The 18,168-nt window shown below is 41.5% G+C and overlaps 1 protein-coding gene across 1 annotated transcript in view; it reads left to right on the top strand.

Annotated features, from left to right (window-relative positions):
• Nsun3 (NOP2/Sun RNA methyltransferase 3) overlaps nt 1-18,168 on the top strand; it is a 61,197-nt gene that overhangs the window by 13,067 nt on the left and 29,962 nt on the right. Inside the window, exons 3-5 of the mRNA XM_032900335.1 lie at nt 3,591-3,934; nt 12,729-12,883; nt 13,778-13,899. Of these exons, the coding sequence (XP_032756226.1) occupies nt 3,591-3,934; nt 12,729-12,883; nt 13,778-13,899 (621 nt within the window). The remainder of the gene's footprint in view (nt 1-3,590; nt 3,935-12,728; nt 12,884-13,777; nt 13,900-18,168) is intronic.

The raw sequence follows: 18,168 nt of genomic DNA, 5'->3' as shown, positions 1-18,168 counted from the left end.
TTCTTTCAGGGATTTTTGTGTTTCCTCTCTATAAGCTTCTATTTGTTTATTTGTGTTTTCCTGTATTTCTCTAAGGGAGTTCTTTATGTCTTTCTTGAAGTCTTCCATCACCATGATCAATTGTGATTTTAAGTCTAGATCTTTCTTTTCTGGTGTGTTTGTATACTCAATGTTTGCTTTGGTGGGAGAATTGGGCTCTGATGATGCCATGCAGTCTTGGTTTATGTTGCTTGGGTTCCTGTGCTTCCCTCTCACCATCAGGTTGTCTCTGGTGTTACCTTGTTCTGCTATTTCTGACAGTGGCTAGACCGTCCTATAGGCCTGTGTGTCAGGAGTGCTGTCGTCCTGTTTTCATGTTTTCTTTCAGTCAGTTATGGGAACAGAGTGTTCTGCTTTCAGGCGTGTAGTGGTTCCTATCTACTGGTCTTCAGCTGTTCCTGTGGGTGTGTGTCCTCAGTCTACCAGGCAGGTTACTTGGAGCAGAAAAGTTGGCCTTACCTCTGGTCCTGGACCTGAAGTCACTCCTCAGGGCTGTGTTTCAGGGCTCCATGAGGGCAGCAACCAGGAGGGCCTGTGCTGCCTCCTCCGGGGTCCCTGTGGTGCTAGGCATTTTCCTCTAGAGTCAGAAATGTGGGCAGAGAGTAGTCTCCTCTGGCTTCCCAGGCCTGTCTGCCCCTCTGAAGGTCTAGCTCTCCCTCCCACAGGATTTGGATGTAGGGAGCTGTTTGACCAGGTCCTTCAGATCCTGATAAGGTCTGGAACGCACCGTTCCTGCAGTTTGAGTGCCCCTATCTTTCTGTTCCCGCAGTCAGTTCTCTTAACCTCTGAGCCATCTCTCCAGCCCCTACAAATTCTCTTTACCTGCTCAATTGATTCCTAAAACTTCCTTATAATAATAAAAATCCAAGAATATCTTGGTAAGTTCTGAAGAAAAGAAATACTGTGCCGGAGGCGGAACAGCAGACAAGTACCCCTGGTTTTGTTAAGAGATGCATGGTTGATATAAGCCGAGCTAATCCCGACTGTTGCACATGACTGTGAACACTGACCAAATTCCCATCTACTTTGGGGCCCATGAGTGGTATACACATCCAGAATACTTATAATGACTTCCTCAATTTCAGTTTGGGACTCATGTTAAAGCTGTAGTTTCCAAAGTGTGGTCCTAGAGAACAGAGGTCTTTGTACCACCTGGAAACTAGTTAGAAACTTGAATTTCTGGCTCTGGGTAGGGTAGATAACTCAGTAGGTCCAAGTGCTAGTTAAGCAAGCTTAACCTCAGCTCAGATCCACTGAATGCTACTGCACCCATCTACAATCTCAGTAGTGCTAGAGCAAGATGGAGGAAGAATTGCTTGAAAACCGGAGGGTTGACTGGCATGGGGTACTAAATGCAGCTGCACAAACAAGAGAGACCCTGCCTGCAGTATGATAGAACAGGAGTGAACTAGTCCTCTGGCCTCCACAGAGGCACTGAAGTAAGTATATGTACACTTTCACTTTTGCACATGCACACCATATATTCACACACATATAAATAACTCACCAGTTTTCTTTAAAAGAAACAAAAATTCCAGGCCCTATCCTCCTGAAGCAGTAACTCCAGGCAGCATCCTCTGGCAAAGTAAATGAAATGAATGCACCATCCATAGGAGTAAGTGGGAGACAGCGAAAGGGGAAGGCACTCCACATCACCAGAGTAATTGAAATTCACATGGCAGGGAGGAGTCACAGGTGTTACATTTCAATGCAGCCATTTCTCACATAAGCAACTTCAGGGTGAGTAGCAGCTGGAATTTATTTAATTGACTATGGTTAATGAGGCTCCCAAAAACCTGAGCCGGAAAGGTCAGCTAGTAAATAAATGAAATGTTTCCTGCTGCATCATCTGTCATTTGATGTGAGCTTGTGATCGTTAGGAGAGCTAATTGTTGGATAGAATGCAGAACTCGGAAGGTGGGAAAGCGTGCACCATTAATCTATAGCAATGTTTAAATCATCCTTGGATCTGTATCATCTGAGCCTCTTTTCAACTCATTAATTCTATTACTGCAGAGTTCCCCAAAGTTAACTTTGCAAACCCCAGTTGTTGTTGGAGAAGAGCTTAATGTTCATCCCTTCAAACACATTATTTTGGTGATAGTATTCTCTGCTATAAAGAATCCTTGGCTTCAAATTTCATAACTAAGGAAAACTGTGCAAGTGCTGACACACAAAACCACCTTTTCTGGATCTTGTTCTTTGAAAGATTGATTATTATTAATTAAATTTGAGCCTGCCTAGGTTATGCACATCACCTGTGTGCAGGAGCATTCGGGGACTGAAAAGGGACACTGGATTCACTTTTCAAATGGACTGTTGTGAGCTGTCATGTGAGTGCTGAAAGTTGTATGTGTGTCCTCTGAAGACCAGGCAGCACTTGTAACCATTACTGAACCATCTCTCCATCTCCAATAAAAATCCTTTCTGGCAGATACAAAGCTATGTAAATTCTAGGCATGTTGCTGCCAGAGGGCAAGACTTCAGTGATATGGGAGCTAAAGTAAGTGAGGCATTCCTCTATGGTGTACATTTAAGGCGCCATAGAATACTCTGTGTGTGTGTGTGTGTGTGTGTGTGTGTGTGTGTGTGTATGATATCTTTGTTACATGCGTGAGATATGTGGTTGCACATGCTTGCACAGGTATGTCTATCAGTGCACATATATGTGGAGATTAGAGCCGAATGTCAGGTGCATTCAGTTTTACAGCCTTGAGAAAGGCTCTCTCATTGAGCTTCCTGTTAAGTGCCAGGGAACTCAACTCCCTGTCCTCTCAAGGCTGGAGTTAAGGGATGCATAGGTTCCCTGCCTTTGTATCTGACTGCTGGGTACCATGTTCGAAAAGCAACTTCTCCTCCTCTTCCTTCTTCCCAGCCTCTTTGAAAACCTAATACATCAATCAAAAGTAATTTTACAATAACCTAAGATGAATAAAAACATATTTTTAAATGAAGCCAGCATGAACATCGCAGCCTTATGAGACAAAAGAAAAGTCAGGAAGACCAGTCCTGAATTAGTCAGATTTTTGTCTTGCTGTTACAGAGTTAGTTATGAAAATGATAAGTGATAGATGTATTTTGCTCATAGATTCAGAAATGTCAGTTCATGATGAGCAGGGAGAATTTAGTGGAACAAAGTCACCCACATTGTCAGGGTCTGCAGATAGGAAAGGAAATGGGAGCGGCTGAGGCAAAATTTATGTCCCCAGGACACAGCCCTATTGAGTACTGTCCCCCAGCCAGGCCCCACATCTGACTTTTCATCATGTCCACCCACGGTACAGTATATGAACCTGCCAGGGATTAATCTATTGATTAGGCAAAAGCCTCAGAAACTAGTCATCTCAGAGGAAAAGCCAGAGGTCTGCAGAAATGAATGCAACTGTTTCTCAGCCCAGTCACAGCAGCAGTCCAGATTCACCATTACAGATCCTGTCTGAAAAATCACAGATAAATGAAGTGTAAACCTATGGCCACATTCACCCTCTTCATCTTCAAAATGTACTCGTTCACGATGCTAACACTCATTTATTGCTCATTTTCTGTCCCAGGGATGTTCTGATATCTCCATCACTGTGGCAATATGGTGTCCTCTTCAACCGATTCAGTTATCCCTCTGAACTGGAAAAGACCTTGTGTTTGAGGGGCTATCACACAGTCCTTCAGGACGCTTTGCCACATTATCCCAAGTCAATGAAGTGTTACCTCAGCCGAACTCCAGACCGAATGCCTTCAGAACAACATCAGCCTGGACGTTTGAAGACGTACTACCTGCTTAATGCTGCTTCTCTTCTTCCAGTCCTGGCTCTGGAACTGAAGGATGGGGAGACAGTCCTGGACTTGTGTGCCGCTCCTGGAGGCAAGTCCGTAGCTCTGCTTCAGTGCGCTTATCCAGGTACTGTCTGCTCTGTCCTCACCCACACTGTTCCACGATTCAGTGTTTCAGATACCTGGAAGGCAGATGAAAAGAGGTATGAGAACGAGGGTGCAGGGTTAGGAATCCTCAGTCACAGGAGGACAGCGTGAGTCAGAGTGAAAACCACAGCTGAGGAGGGATGGGGAAGTGCACTGTCTGATGCAGAACTCCATTCTGGGAGCACACATCTCCCAGAGAATGTGACTGAGTGCTCGGAAGCTAATTGAGGAGGGTTTTGAGATTTTCATTTGCTGTTTGTGCTTAGTTTCACTGGGGATGACACTCAGGGCTTCTCCGTCTGAGTAAGTGTTCTGCCACTGAGCTCCTTACACTAAAGAGGTTTGTCTGCATTTATTGTCATTGCTCTTTGTAAAATACACAAAAATCCACTTAAAACTGTTTCATGTGCTCTTCCTTAGACTGTACTGTTCTGTTCAGTAGAGGTATGCTAGGTAACACATACAGTTTCAAATTTTTTAATATTATCGTTTGAAAAAAGTAATAAAAGGTGAAATTAATTTTTCAGAATACTAAGATAATGTCCCTAAGGCACGTAATCATAACAGAGGTGCTAAACGAAGTATTTTATACTCTCATTTTTTTAGAGGTCTTTATGTTATTTTATTCCTAAAGCACTTGCCAAGTTCTCATGATCACATGTGGCAAGAGAAGATAGGATTAAGCAATGCAGTAAGTTCTTCTAGAGTGACATTGTTATTGTTAATACTGGTGTGAAGTGTAGGGGCTAGGATGTGTCTCAGTCAGTACAGTGTTTGCCGTGAGCTTGAGGACCGAATAATCTTGTATTCAGAGCAGTGCATTTCAAAGACAGTACTGGGCAGATTGCTTTGTGCCTATCAGTGTGCCGCCTGAGGAGGTAGAGACACAGGGCGCTCTATGGAGCTATGCTGGAGAACTGTGAACAAAGACAGATACCCCAAATCAACCTCTTCCCCCTCTACATGCTTGTTCAACTGAAATCTCACACACACACACTCACACACACTGTAAGTCCATTTCATTGTACAATTATATTGATACAGGTGATCATTTTACACAAGAGCTCTTACTTGCTGAGCCTTGTCTCCAGTCCCTTCATGGTTTAAATTAACTTTTTTGAAGTACTGGAGGCTTCTAGACTGTAACACATTTTTCTTAAGATTAGGGATGAGTGAAAAGCTTGCTTTTATTTGCAAACTTGGCGAATGGCCATGTGGAAGGAGATGTTTTTAGGAAGTGGATGATCTAAAAAGTGATTTGTTCAGATTCCCCAAGCTTTCCTGTCTCTTAGAAAGGCATTATTTTCCCCCAGGATGAACATACAGCAGTTTGTAAACTGCTAATTTATTTCTTCCTTTGAAAACCTGTGCTGTTGAAGTAAGCTTTTGGAAACATTCAATATGTTAAGCTACTTTTTCGCTTGATACAGATATATATGGCTATGATACAGATATATTGATATTTAGAAGGAAAAAACACCTAAACACCTAATATGTTTTACATCTTGGATATGATTTTGAAAGTGAGGATTTCTGTATTTTGACATAAGAAATAAAAATAAATAGGCTAGAATTTAGAATACATTATTATTTTTATAATCTGAGTTGTGCTTTTTGGAAGCATTTAAGGAGTATTTGTTTTATATTCTCTCTCTATGTGTCCCTTGATGATGATCTTATATTAACTCTCACAAGATTATTAATTTTAGGTATAGAATTTTGAATATTGTAAGAGATGGAAGAGAAATATCTGAATCCATTTCCATTTTGACAAGTGGTGTTTAATCTTAACCCACTTCATAGGTTATAGTACTTTACACATTTGTAGTGAGGACGATGACTGGCTCTGGAACTCAAAGGTAACTGATAACATTCTGGACCTGGAAGATGGGGAGAGCCTTCCATCAAGGGCTGTGAACTACCAGCAGTGTTCCCAATAAGGAGCTTTCCATCTAAGTGGGACTATGATAAAGGTTCCCTACAGGTGCTGCTGTCGTCATGTTGCTATTTAAAGCCCAAATTAAGTTAGCCATGGTGTTCACATGCGGATGCAGAAGCAATGCTAGTTGCTGCTTATAGAGAAGCAAAATTTAAAATGATGGTAATACTAAGTGTGCAGTTTATACAGTGGTTTTGTTTGTTTGTTTGTTTGTTTTTTACGTCCACACTGGATCTTATCCTGGGCAACAAGGTTGTGTCTTTCATTGATGAAAGGGTTTAAAATGATTAAAGAATTAGGCTACTTTTCTATCTGGTGATCCAGCTGCCTTCACCAGTACTCCAGTTATAGAGTGCCTTTCTTCCTCCTCCTCTTCCTCATCTTCTTCCTCCTTTTTCTTCTTCCTCTTCCTCCTCTTCCTCTTCTTATTCTTTTAAATTAAAAGAGCTATTGTGGGTTGGAAAGATGGCTCAGTGGATAAGGGTACTGGCTGTTCTTCCAGAGGTCCTGAGTTCAATTGCCAGCAACCACATGGTGGCTCACAACCATCTGTTATGGGATCTGGTGTCCTCTTCTTGCCTGCAGGTGTACATGCAGAGAGAGCACTAGTATACATAAAAATATACAAATCTTAAAAAACAAAAACAAAAACAGCTATTGTAGTATTCTAGTTTTTACTGAAGAAGAGCAAACACTTGTGATCCTAATGTAAAACATGAACTGCTAACCAGAAACCATGCAATCTAGTAGAGTGTCATGGTCAAACTTCTCCACAATGGCTGTAACCCTTCTACAGTGAAATTCTCTTACTGCCAGTAGTGCAATTTAGACATCTGGTTGGCATTTGGTAGCAGGAAATATTAGAATTTCTAGTCATGTCTGCCCTTTAAGCTATGCCTTAATATCTGTAGGCAGTTTTCACATTTCTGTTGTTTTTAGTATTATGTCTTTATTTAACCTTTCAGTACTTGGTCATAATGTACTTAAAGGTAAATCTGGTTGTGTTGGATATGATGTGACCATTGCCATCTCTGTGGCTGGATTCTTAAATCTTGTTCCAGATTTAGGGAGACTTGTAGTGAAGTCTATTCTACACCATTGGCATTTTCACTTCCTTCTCGAACCCCTGCAACTCATATAATTGCTTTTTTGATGGTGACATCAAATTCTCACAGGCTATCTTCATCCCTACACCCTACTTTTATTTACTTCTTTTTTTCTCCAAGAGAATGTTTTTAAATAATGCGTTTTCAAGGCAACTAGCATTTTTCTTGTTATCTGATCTGTTCTGCTGTTCCTGTCTTCTATTGCATTTAAGCATTTGTTAGATGTTTTTAAGAGTAGCTTTAAGGCTGGAGAGCAGGCTCAGTGGTGAAGAGCATTGACTGCTCTTCCAGAGGTCCTGAGTTCAAATAACAGCAACCACTTGGTGGCTCACAACCATCTGTAATGGAATCCGATGCCCTCTTTTGGTGTGTCTGAAGACAGCAACAGTGTATTTATGCATAATAAATAAATACATCTTATAAAGAATAGCTTTACTTTGATGTTTCTCTATTTAGGTATTAAGTTGCCTCTTTACATTTTCTTGAATCTTACCAAATTTCCCCAAAAGTACTACTTTAGCTCTTTTCATCATGCTGCCTGTTTATATTGTTTTTGTCAGTTTTTGTCTTATTTTATCCATTAGATGTAGTCATGATTCTGTGAAGATTTCTTGTACCTGATATATGAATTAGTCTGTGCATAAACATTAGGTATTTCTCCCAGGTTTTATACTATAGCTGTGTCTGTGTCTACTGTTTAAGAAATTCTGAGGTTTGCATGAATCTGTGGCCTTTCTGGTGATTCAGCACTAGATGGCACCCTAAGTCTGGCTTTATTATAGTTCTGCTGTTGATTTGTTGTTGTTGTTGTTGTTGTTGCTTGCTGCTGCTGGTGGTTCAGCTACCTGATTCCCTAAGCCACATTTTGTCACTTATCTTTTGTAGGTATGTAGTTCACAATGAACTAGAGAAATGCCTCAATGTATAATTTGTCATTACAAACGTTACTCCAAGGCTCGAGTCAGCCCATGTGGCTCACCTCCAGTCACTTGTCTGTGGTCAGGTACTAGAGCTAAACCTGGTTTTGAGCCACACAGGAAATGACCAAGCCAGGCTCTTACTTGGTGGCTGGATGCATCTTGGTACATAGCTCCCTTCTCTTTGCTTAAAACTCAGCACCCCCTTTACATACATTTTCGAGTACGTGTGTGTGTGGAAGTGCACGAATCCACTTGCCAGGCACACTTGTGGATGTCAAACTATGGCTAGCACAAATAGCGATCTCCTTCCAGCATGCGCATCCTGCCGGTCAACTTTCAGGTGTTAGTTGTCTCCTCCCTCAATGCCTCTATGGCTCAAACTCATGTTGTCAGGCTTTTGGGACATACTCCTTTACCCACTGACCATTTCAACACCCCAGTTCCTCTCTTTACTTGCCTTGAAGTAGATAGCTGTTCCCTCTTGATTTGTCAGGGAGGAAATAGAATTGATAGTTTCATGGTTAAAAATACTGAAAACCAAGATTATACCCAGAGCCCACAGCCTACTGAGACCATCATAGCTTAGGGACACTGAGACCTACATTGTTATAGACTGTTCCTTAATGGATTTATTTCCACCAATGGTTGCGAACATCTATAACCATCCACAAGAGATACTGGCAAGGTTAGAAGTTTAGTTGATGGTGGCATTAAGGCAGGTATAGGACCTGGGTTCATAGGGCACTGGCCTATGGCCTGGGATGGTTAGAATGTGCTCACTTAACAGCCTGGCACTGAGTTCTTGCATCAGTTTTAAAATGGTATTAACAACCTCAGTATTCCTCAAATGCATTAAATAAAAGAAATCTAAACCCTGCCCTGGGAGCAGTTTTACCAAGAGCGAGCCCAGATTTGAACTCTCTCTTCTCCGTGTGTCTTCCATCATTTGTCCTGTCTGTAATTTGTCTGGGTCTAAACCTGTGCTTGCCTAAACATTTCCTGTCTTGTCTCTTCTGTGCTTGTGTCCATGTCTGTGCCCCTAATAAAGAATGTTGTTCTGTATTTATTTGAACAGTGCAGAAAACACATGGGAAGGGATGGGGAATACAGAAATTTGAACAGGGTTTTACAAGGGATGACCCTTTACAGATTGCAGCCAACCCCACCAAACTGTGCTGCAACCATCGTTGCAAACAGACTTAGCAGCCCACATCCAGGGCACTTCCAGGATTCATCGGGAATAATTGCTTTCTAAGGTCGCTTTCAGCCTATTTCCATGTTTCCTCATTTATATAATACATACACACACGTGTTACTTGTAGGTGGGGGACATGGATGTACATATATTTTAAGATTGAGGCTATATATTTGCTTAGATTATAAAAGATGATCACATAGGCAGGCCACAAAATAATTAAGGCTAGTCATTACCATTTGTGCTTTTTGCTTCTTTTTAATTTTTTAATTGCATTTTTAATTTACATTTTAAATCAACTTTCCCAGTTTTCCCTCCAATAATCCAATATCCAACCCCTGTCCCCGCCCTGCTTCTATGAAGGTGCTCCCTCACCCACGCACCCACCTTTCACCTCCTTGCCCTGACATTCCCTACACTGGGACATTGAGCCTTGACAGTTCCAAGGGCCTCTCTTCCAATTGATGTCTGACAAGGCCATCCTCTGCTACATATGCGCATGGAGTCATAGGTCCATGCCTGTGTTCTCTTGGGATGGTAGTTTAGTCTCTGGGAGCAGTGGGCCATCTGGTTGGTTGGTATTGTTCTTCTTATGCAGTGGCAAATCCCTACAGCTACTTCAGTCCTTTCTCTAAGTCCTCCATTGGGGACTCTGTTCTTAGTTCAGTGGTTGGCAGTGAGCATCCACCTCTGTATTTGTCAGGCTCTGGCAGAGTCTCTCAGGAGACAGCTATATCATTCTACTTGTCAGCGTGCACATCTTGGCATCCCCAGTAGTGGCTGGGTTTGGGGACTGCATGTGGGATGGATCCCCAGGTTTGGCAGTCTCTGGATGGCCTTTCCTTCAGTGTCTGCTCCATAGTTTGTTTCTGCATTTCCTCCTGTGAGTATTTTGTTTCTCCTCCTAAGAAGGAGGGAAGCATCTACACTTTTATCTTTGTTCTTCTTGAGCTTCATGTAGTCGGGAATTTATCTTGGGCATTCTGAGCTTTTGGGTTAATATCCACTTATCAGTGAGTGCATACCATGTGTGTTTTTCTGTGATTGGGTTATCTCACTCAGGATGATATTTTCTAGTTCTATCCATTTGCCTGTGAATTTCATAAAGTCATTGTTTTTGATAGCTGAGTAGTATTCCATTGTGTAGATGTACCACATTTTCTGTATCCATTCCTCTGTTGAAGGGCATCTGGGTTCTTTCCAGCTTCTGGCTATTATAAATAAGGCTGAACTATGAACATTGTCCTTGGAGCATGTGTCTTTGTTATATGTTGGGGCATCTTTTTTTTTTTTTTTTTTTTGGTTTTTTTTTGTATATGCTCCTAGGAGTGGTATAGCTTCCTCAGGTAGTTCAATGTCTAATTTTCTAAGGAACCTCCGGACTGATTTCCAGATTGCTTGTACCAGTCTGCAACCCCACCAACAATGGAGGAGTGTTCCTCTTTCTCCACATCCTCACTAGCATCTGCTGTCACCGGAGATTTTGATCTTAGCCAGTGTCATTTGAGCTTTTGTTCTTAGCCATTCTGACTGGTGTGAGGTGGAATATTTTTTACTTATTTATATGAGTACATTGAAGCTGTCTTCAGACACACTAGAAGATGGCATCAGATGTGAGGTGGAATGTTAGAGTTGTTCTGATTTGCATTTTCCTGATGACTAAGGATGTTGAACATTTAGCTGCTTCAAAGCCATTCGATATTCCAAAACAGTTGAGAATCCTTTGCAAAGCTTAGCTCTGTAGCCCCTATTTTATCCAAAATTTTTTTAAAAAAATCCTTTTTTTTGAAATGCGAATGGCTGAGAAACACCCAAAGAAATGTTCATTTATTTTTTAAAAACTTATTTATAGAAAGAGAACACTCTCCATTAGTGAAAATCAGTCTGTCTTCAGACACACTATCCCTCTCTTGAAGATGGCATCAGATCCCTTTTCACAGATGGTTGAAAGAACAGAGTCACCATGTGGTTGGATAGAAAATGAACTCAGGACCTCTGGAAACAATGACAGTCAGTGCTGTGGAAAAATATCATCCTGATGAGCCATCTCTCCACCCACTCATTGATAAGTGGCTTTTTTTGAATTTTCTTGCCTAGAAAAATGAAACTCAAGACAGATGATCAAAATGTGAATGCAAAAAAAGGGGAAACTGGCTCAGTACATTGAGAATACTGAAGGAATCAGAGAAAAAACTGAAGAGCTTGAAGGCTGAGACCCCATATGTACAACAATGCCAAGCAACCAGAGCTTAGGACTAAGCCACTTAAAGACTATACATGGACTGACCCTTCTGACCTCAGGTTACCAGTCTTAAGAGCACCAGTGGAACCTCAAAGTGTATTGTTAGGGGGGGAGGGGAACACCATAAGGAAGGGAGGGGGGGGGGATGTTTGCCTGTCTGTGGCTTAGCAAAAAAAAAAAAAGGTAGTCTTTTTTTTTTTGGTGTGGGAGATTTGTTCACAGTAATGTCTTGTGTTCACAGTTCTAAGGCAAAGACCTTTGCCCCCTTTTTTGTCTTACCTCCTAGTGGGAGGGGCCCTGTTTTTTGTGTGTTTGTTTATTTGCCCGCTAAGGTTGTATGTAGAAGGAGTGTAGTTAGTCTCTGGACTCTCAGGCAGTCTCAACACTGTGCCCCAAGGCAAAGTCCTGTGCTCAGTTTTCTGCTTGATTTCCAGGAGCTTAGAGCCTCAGTCTCCAGCTCTGCTTCCCAAGGGTGGAGGAGTGGTGCCTGCCTTGCTAGCCCAAGTAGTAGCCTAGGTGTGAGGGCTGCAAGACTGACTTTCTGGTGCATGGTTTCACTGGGGCAGGCCATGCTACTGGATGTCAGGTCAAAGTCTGAACTTTGTTCCTTTCCCCTGCTCCAATGGGAGTCTCTCCTCACACTGTCTAGAACTGGAGGGATGTTGACAAGGACATCTCTTCATTTTTCTGTTTCTTTGGTGCATCTTCTTATACTATGCTAAAATCAGACACTCTCTCCCCTGGCTCTCCAAGCCCTTCAGAGCAGTGTGTCTTTGGGAAGCCACCATAGAAGGGTCTTCTTCAGTCACCATCCTGTCCTCAGTTTTCGTCACATTTAATCACAACAGCTATGCAGGTATGATCCCCATTTTACCAATCCCCATGAAGACACCAACACCAACACTGTCACAGAGCTAAGTAGCCTTCCTAGGCTCAGTTTCTCTGACTGGGAGCTGGTCTACTTACTCTTTTTTTAATATACACTGTATTACCTTCCTTCAGTTAAAATGGATGCCTTCTACCAGCAAGGAACTTAAGGTACCTATCAGAATTCATTGCTTACTGTCAACAGCTCTACCTCAGGGGGAAAACTCTGTGAGCTTTGGTTGTTCTGCATCTCTAGGAATCTGTAGGTTTACAAATTAAACTTGATTGAATAAATGCGAGAGCTTCTAGGAGGGTGTGAGGCACAACATTGCATGAATATTTTATAAAATATGTATTTATTTTTGTTTTTAAAGTTATCATAATGTTTACCTCTGAGCCGTATCTCTGAAACATTGATTTTTCTGAAGTTTATTTGCTAAAAAGTAGAATTTGCCAATGACATTGCCTTGGAGTACTTCGGAACTTTTTAATCCTTCATATTTAGGTTATCTTCTCTGTAACGAGTATGATCGCCTGAGAGGAAGATGGCTGAGACAGACGTTGGAATCTTTCATCCCACAGCCTTTGAGAAATGTAATTAAAGTGTCTGAATTGGATGGCAGAGAAGTGGGAGAAGCCCAACCTGCGACGTTTGACAAGGTACTTTTATTGTATTGTGGAAAGCTGACAGACTCCTAGTGATCCGGCATTGTGCTGCTCTGTTGTTCTTCTCCGTCTGCTTCCACATCGTACACTTTCTCAGGGCTCTGGGAGATTTGATAAAGTGGATGTGCGGGCATTTTTCATTTGATGGTTACTATGCTTCAGTGGAAACAGTGATGTTGGGTTTGGGGATTATGGAAAGTTGTTTTCTGGACCTCAAAGTCACTCTGGAAATGAGTTACCTTTTGAACCATTATAAGGAAAAAATTGTACATTTTACTTTAATTCAGTAACATTTTATATATTAGTGTATGATAGGTGAAGAAAGGTCATTTCAATAAATTAAAAGTGAATTTTTAATTCTTAAAAATAAACACTGATCCTGGGTTCAGTCCCCAACAGTGTAAAATTTACTAGGATAGAAAAAAAAATACGTCTCAGTTTCTGAAGATTGGTAACTTTTGTCGGTTTTATCTGTAGTCATCCAGAATATTAAGTCCAGCCAGGGGTGATAGCACATGTCTTAAATCCCAGCACACAGAAGGGCAGAGTCAGGCGGATCTCTGCGTTCTAGGTCAGCCTGGCCAAGGCAACACAGAGAAATCCTCCCTTGAAGAACCGAAATAAATGAATAAACAAACAAATAAAATAAAAAAGAATTTCATTGCATTCCGTTAGTAGCACCAGTAGGTGTTTAGTCTGCTCCTACTCTGTCTCTCCACTGAGACAAACACTGAAATTGCGTAGTGTTCTGTATCGGGGACAAATATATAACAGGACTTAGCACGTCCTATCCCGGGTCCCTAAGGTGCTGGTTTTATTTACGCACTGTTTGTCACGTGGCGGCTCCACACACCTCCCCTGAGAGTGTTTGCACTCTTCTTTCTCCAGGTGTTAGTTGACGCTCCGTGTTCAAATGATCGAAGCTGGCTGTTCTCCTCAGACTCTCAGAAAGCTACCTACAGGATTCGTCAGAGGAACAATTTGCCTGCCCTCCAAGTAGGACTCTTAAGGTGAGGACTGTTTATTCAAACGTGTATGTGGGTTCCCCATATAATTTAAATACCTGCAGTCAAGCGTGTCAGGAGGGCAAATGGAAAACTTCCTGGTTCTGATTAATTCTCCAAAAGATGCAAACAACAAACTCCAGGCGTCTGTTTAAGCTCTCACAGTGCACTTCTTTCTCAGTGTGGCTTCAAAAGCCATGAAGGGTTTCACTGTGACTCACTTGTTTTTCTGCCTAGGTTTGTCCCAGGCCAGGGCCTTAGCCTGCTGTTTAACCAAACTGGAGAAGTCTTCCAGTGGAAGTAGTATTGGACCACATCACAGTTCGGTAATTTCCTGGAGAATGAATCTCCTAGGAAGATATAAATACTTGTTCACATTTGTCTCCCTCAAGTTTTTCTTTATTTTTTCCTTTGCTGTAAGCAGTGAGGTTTCCAGCGAATATTTATTTCACCTCTCATGAAATTTCCTTCACTATGTTTTTTTAATATATTTATTTATTTTATGTATAAAATGAGTACACTGTAGCTGTCTTCAGACACACCAGAAGAGGGCATCAGATCCCATTACAGATGGTTGTGAGCCACCATGTGGTTGCTGGGATTTGAACTCAGGACCTCTGCTCTTCCAGAGCAGTCAGTGCTCTTACCACTGAGCCATCTGTCCAGCCCCCACTATTTTTTTTTAAATTGTTTTATTTATTTACATTCTAAATGTTGTCCTTCTTCCTGGTCTCAGGTCGAAGAGTTCTCCACCCTATGCCCCCTTGTCTTTGCCTTTGAGAGGGTGCTGTCGCACCCATTCCCCTCACCCACCCAGAGACTAAACCACCAACCAAAGAGCGTTCACAGGCTGGTCTGTGGCCCCGCCGTGCATGTAGCAGAGGGCTGCCTTTACTAATTTTCATTTCGGCCATTACCTAATCTCTTTGGATTTTCTACTCTATTTAATGCTTTTCTTCTCACATTGTCTCAGTTTATTTTCTATTGTTTTCTGTTTGCTTCATTTTTACAAACCTTTTCTTATTAAAGTTCTTAGATATCCACTAATTGTTAAGTGAATACTTTATCTTAGTTTTACTCAACTCACTCTACTTTTGAAATAAATTTGTCTGGAATTTGAATTTTTATTTTTCGTGTGTGTGTGTGTGTGTGTGTGTGTGTGTGTGTGTGTTTAGGCATGCACACCGTAATGCATGGTATGTGTATGGAGGTCCCAGAACCAATTTTGCAAGTTGGTTCTTTCTTTTCACCATATGTTCTGGGTATTGAACACAAGTCATCAGGTTCGCATGGCAAATGCTTGTCAGACACCTCACCTGCTAAGATGCAATAGGATATTAAGGTTCCTTCTTTTGTTTCTTCCTTTCTTTGCTTTCTCACTGTTTTTTTTTTTTTTTTTTCACTGTGTTGCTATGTAACCCAGCCTGGCCTCCACTTTTCAACCCAGTGCTTCATCCTTTCCAGTATTCAGATTATAGCCATGAGCCATCATGTCCAGCTAAAATGTACTTTTATGTATAATTATATTATCTGGAAATACCAATATTCTAAGATGATGATGTTAATGGTATAAGCCTCTTGGCCACACATCCAAGCACATACCAGGTTTCTTTAAGCCATGTCTAACCACTGGACTTAAGTTGGTTTTAAATGCCTGTAAACTTTCTGCATCAATCTCTATGTATGTGAGTATATATAAAAAATACATTAAAAATAGCCGGTGTTGTTATGTGCATATGTCCTGTAACTTGTAATCTTATATGTGGTACTTCAGAGCCTCTACATATATGTACCTTCTCAACTTCTGTGGACTAGAGGAACAGTCTATTATATTCTTTCTCTTTCAAAAGAGTTTCTTTCTGCATACTGTCTTTAGTCGCAGTGGACTGCCATCATAGTGATTTTCTTGATTGAATTTGAATTTTCTTCTAAAGTATATGGTGCCAGCCCATAGTCTTACTTACGGTTACCTGGGTGACTGCTTACTCTGTCTTGAAATATTCTCTTCTCTTGACGTTTGTGATTATGGTTTCTTCTTACTTGTGGTTGTGTCTTCTCTATATTTTGCCTTGCTCCTCTCACAAAACTTTGTTTCTTTAATCTGCTAATATCCTTTTATGTCTGATAGTTTCAAATGATATAAAGTGCTCTATTGCAAATATATATCTAAATTGACATTTCTTCCTAGCTGTGCACTTGTGCACTCAGTAACCTACCAGATGCTCTAGAAACATTTGTCTCAGTTAAAACTCATATTTCTAATGCTTTATTAGTCCCACTGCCAATGGCAAGAAAATAAAGAATGAAAGCAGCCTTGTCTGTCTGTCTGTTTTCTTCCTTAGTTAGTGCCGTTCTGCCACGTCTTTGCCTAAGTCTGAAGCCATCCCCAGCCCCTCCATTTCTCCGTGTCCAATCAATCACTAAGACATTTCAGTTGTAACTGTCACACGTCTGTCAATTCTGTCCAGTTCTCTCAATTCTTCCCAGCCTCTCCTAGACACAGCCGGTATCCATCACGGAAGTGATTTCAGCTGGCTTCTGACAGTCCTCCAGTGTGGGCTCTACCTCTTCCTCATGCAGAGAAGCCAAAGAGCTGCGTCCGACATGGAACCTGAGCCCTCCCGTCCGTTCGGGTAGACTTCAGTACCTCCCCTGAGCCCTCCCGTCCATCCGGGCGGTCTTCAGTACCTCCCCTGAGCCCTCCCGTCCGTCCGGGCGGTCTTCAGTACCTCCCCTGAGCCCTCCCGTCCATCCGGGTAGACTTCAGTACCTCCCCTGAGCCCTCTTCCGTACCTCCCCTGAGCAGCAGGACTTCCAGCTCCTCAACACAGTAATCAAGGCCACTCTTCATCACCCTTCAGGGTACTAGGACTCCATGTAATGGACTCTGGGAAGCCACACCTCACCTGCAGTTCTCAGTGCTGAGGTCTTCATTCCCTGTTTATTTTGCTTTAGAGTTCTAGGTCTAACTTTTCCTTCCACCTACTGGTCTTCAGAAGTCGGGTTTACTATGGCTTAACCAACTCACGAGGACTAGGACTGATATCTCATGGTATCTTCACCTTTTTGAAAAATGATCTATGTGGGGGGGGGGTGCTCTCCACTAGACCTTTACCTCTCCCTATCTCATTCTTTCAATAAGACTTTAAGTGTCTTGGAGAATAGAGTTTTATTCTCAACATAGTGGCCCACATATAAAGTAGCTCAGTTAATAATTGTTTAAAAACAAGTAAATTGTAAAATCTGAATATTTGAAATCCATAGGTATAATTACTCTGGCCAAAGTCAATCTGGTCAAAACAATCTTGTAATCATTATTGGGCTTCTAGGTAGGCATAAAAGTAAATCATTTTACATAATATATTGATTATTATAGCTTTTATCTAGGCATGCACGCCTTTGCTTTGACTTTAATGTCAGTTTTTCCATGTACTGGATGTTGTGATGCTGTAGCATTTCAGTCATTATGAAGATCATTCCATACTTCCACTCACCTCCTGTGACACAAGAGCTGAAGCTCTTCCTTAGGTAGCAACCACTCTCTGTCTTCTTAACTCTGTGAACAAGATGGCTTATGCTAAAATAGACTGACAGGGCACAAACAGAATGTCAGTTTTCATGTCCTCATATGTCACTGAGAAAGGCCATCAGTGCTGCTGTCATCCACGCTCTGCTCTGGGCACTGGTGTGCGGGTTTGCAGCCTCCGATTCCTAAGCTGCTCTGGGGGTAGACTGACTGGAAGCCGCTGATGTTGGTATCTGACTAAGTGATGATGACGGAAAGGGCAGGGAGACATAAACCATAGACACATTCTAAAAGGGTCTGATTACCTGATACAGAAAAGTCTTGGGGTTAAAAAGATAAAGCATACCACACAATCTTTCCTTATCTCATTTTCCACTTCAGAAAAGAAAAGGATTATGGTAATTTTTTATATCAGAGATACCACTATCATTTGCAAAGGAGGGTCTTTGGCCACTGTTTTTAATTTTTTTTTTTGCATTTTTATTTTTAAAGAAAGTATAATCATTTTCTTCTGTATTATGAGATAAATGGATTTCTTTTTTTTTCAAGCAAAAAAAGCAAAAATGGTATTTATTCAGCCTTTAAGAAATTAAATAACAAAAGCCATAACATGACATGTGACTGACCATGTCCAAGCACAATAGCACTTATTAATCAATATAAAAATAGAATTTATTTTTCCTAGTTTCTCTTCTCCCAACTTTTACTGCATGGATGTTATTAGAAGCCTGAGCTACCCAGCCCTACCA

This window comes from Rattus rattus, chromosome 4 (genome assembly GCF_011064425.1).
Source record: "Rattus rattus isolate New Zealand chromosome 4, Rrattus_CSIRO_v1, whole genome shotgun sequence".
In the NCBI taxonomy this organism is placed as follows: Eukaryota; Metazoa; Chordata; class Mammalia; order Rodentia; family Muridae; genus Rattus; species Rattus rattus.
Note: the sequence above shows the minus strand (reverse complement) of the source record. Positions and strands in the feature narration are given on the sequence as shown.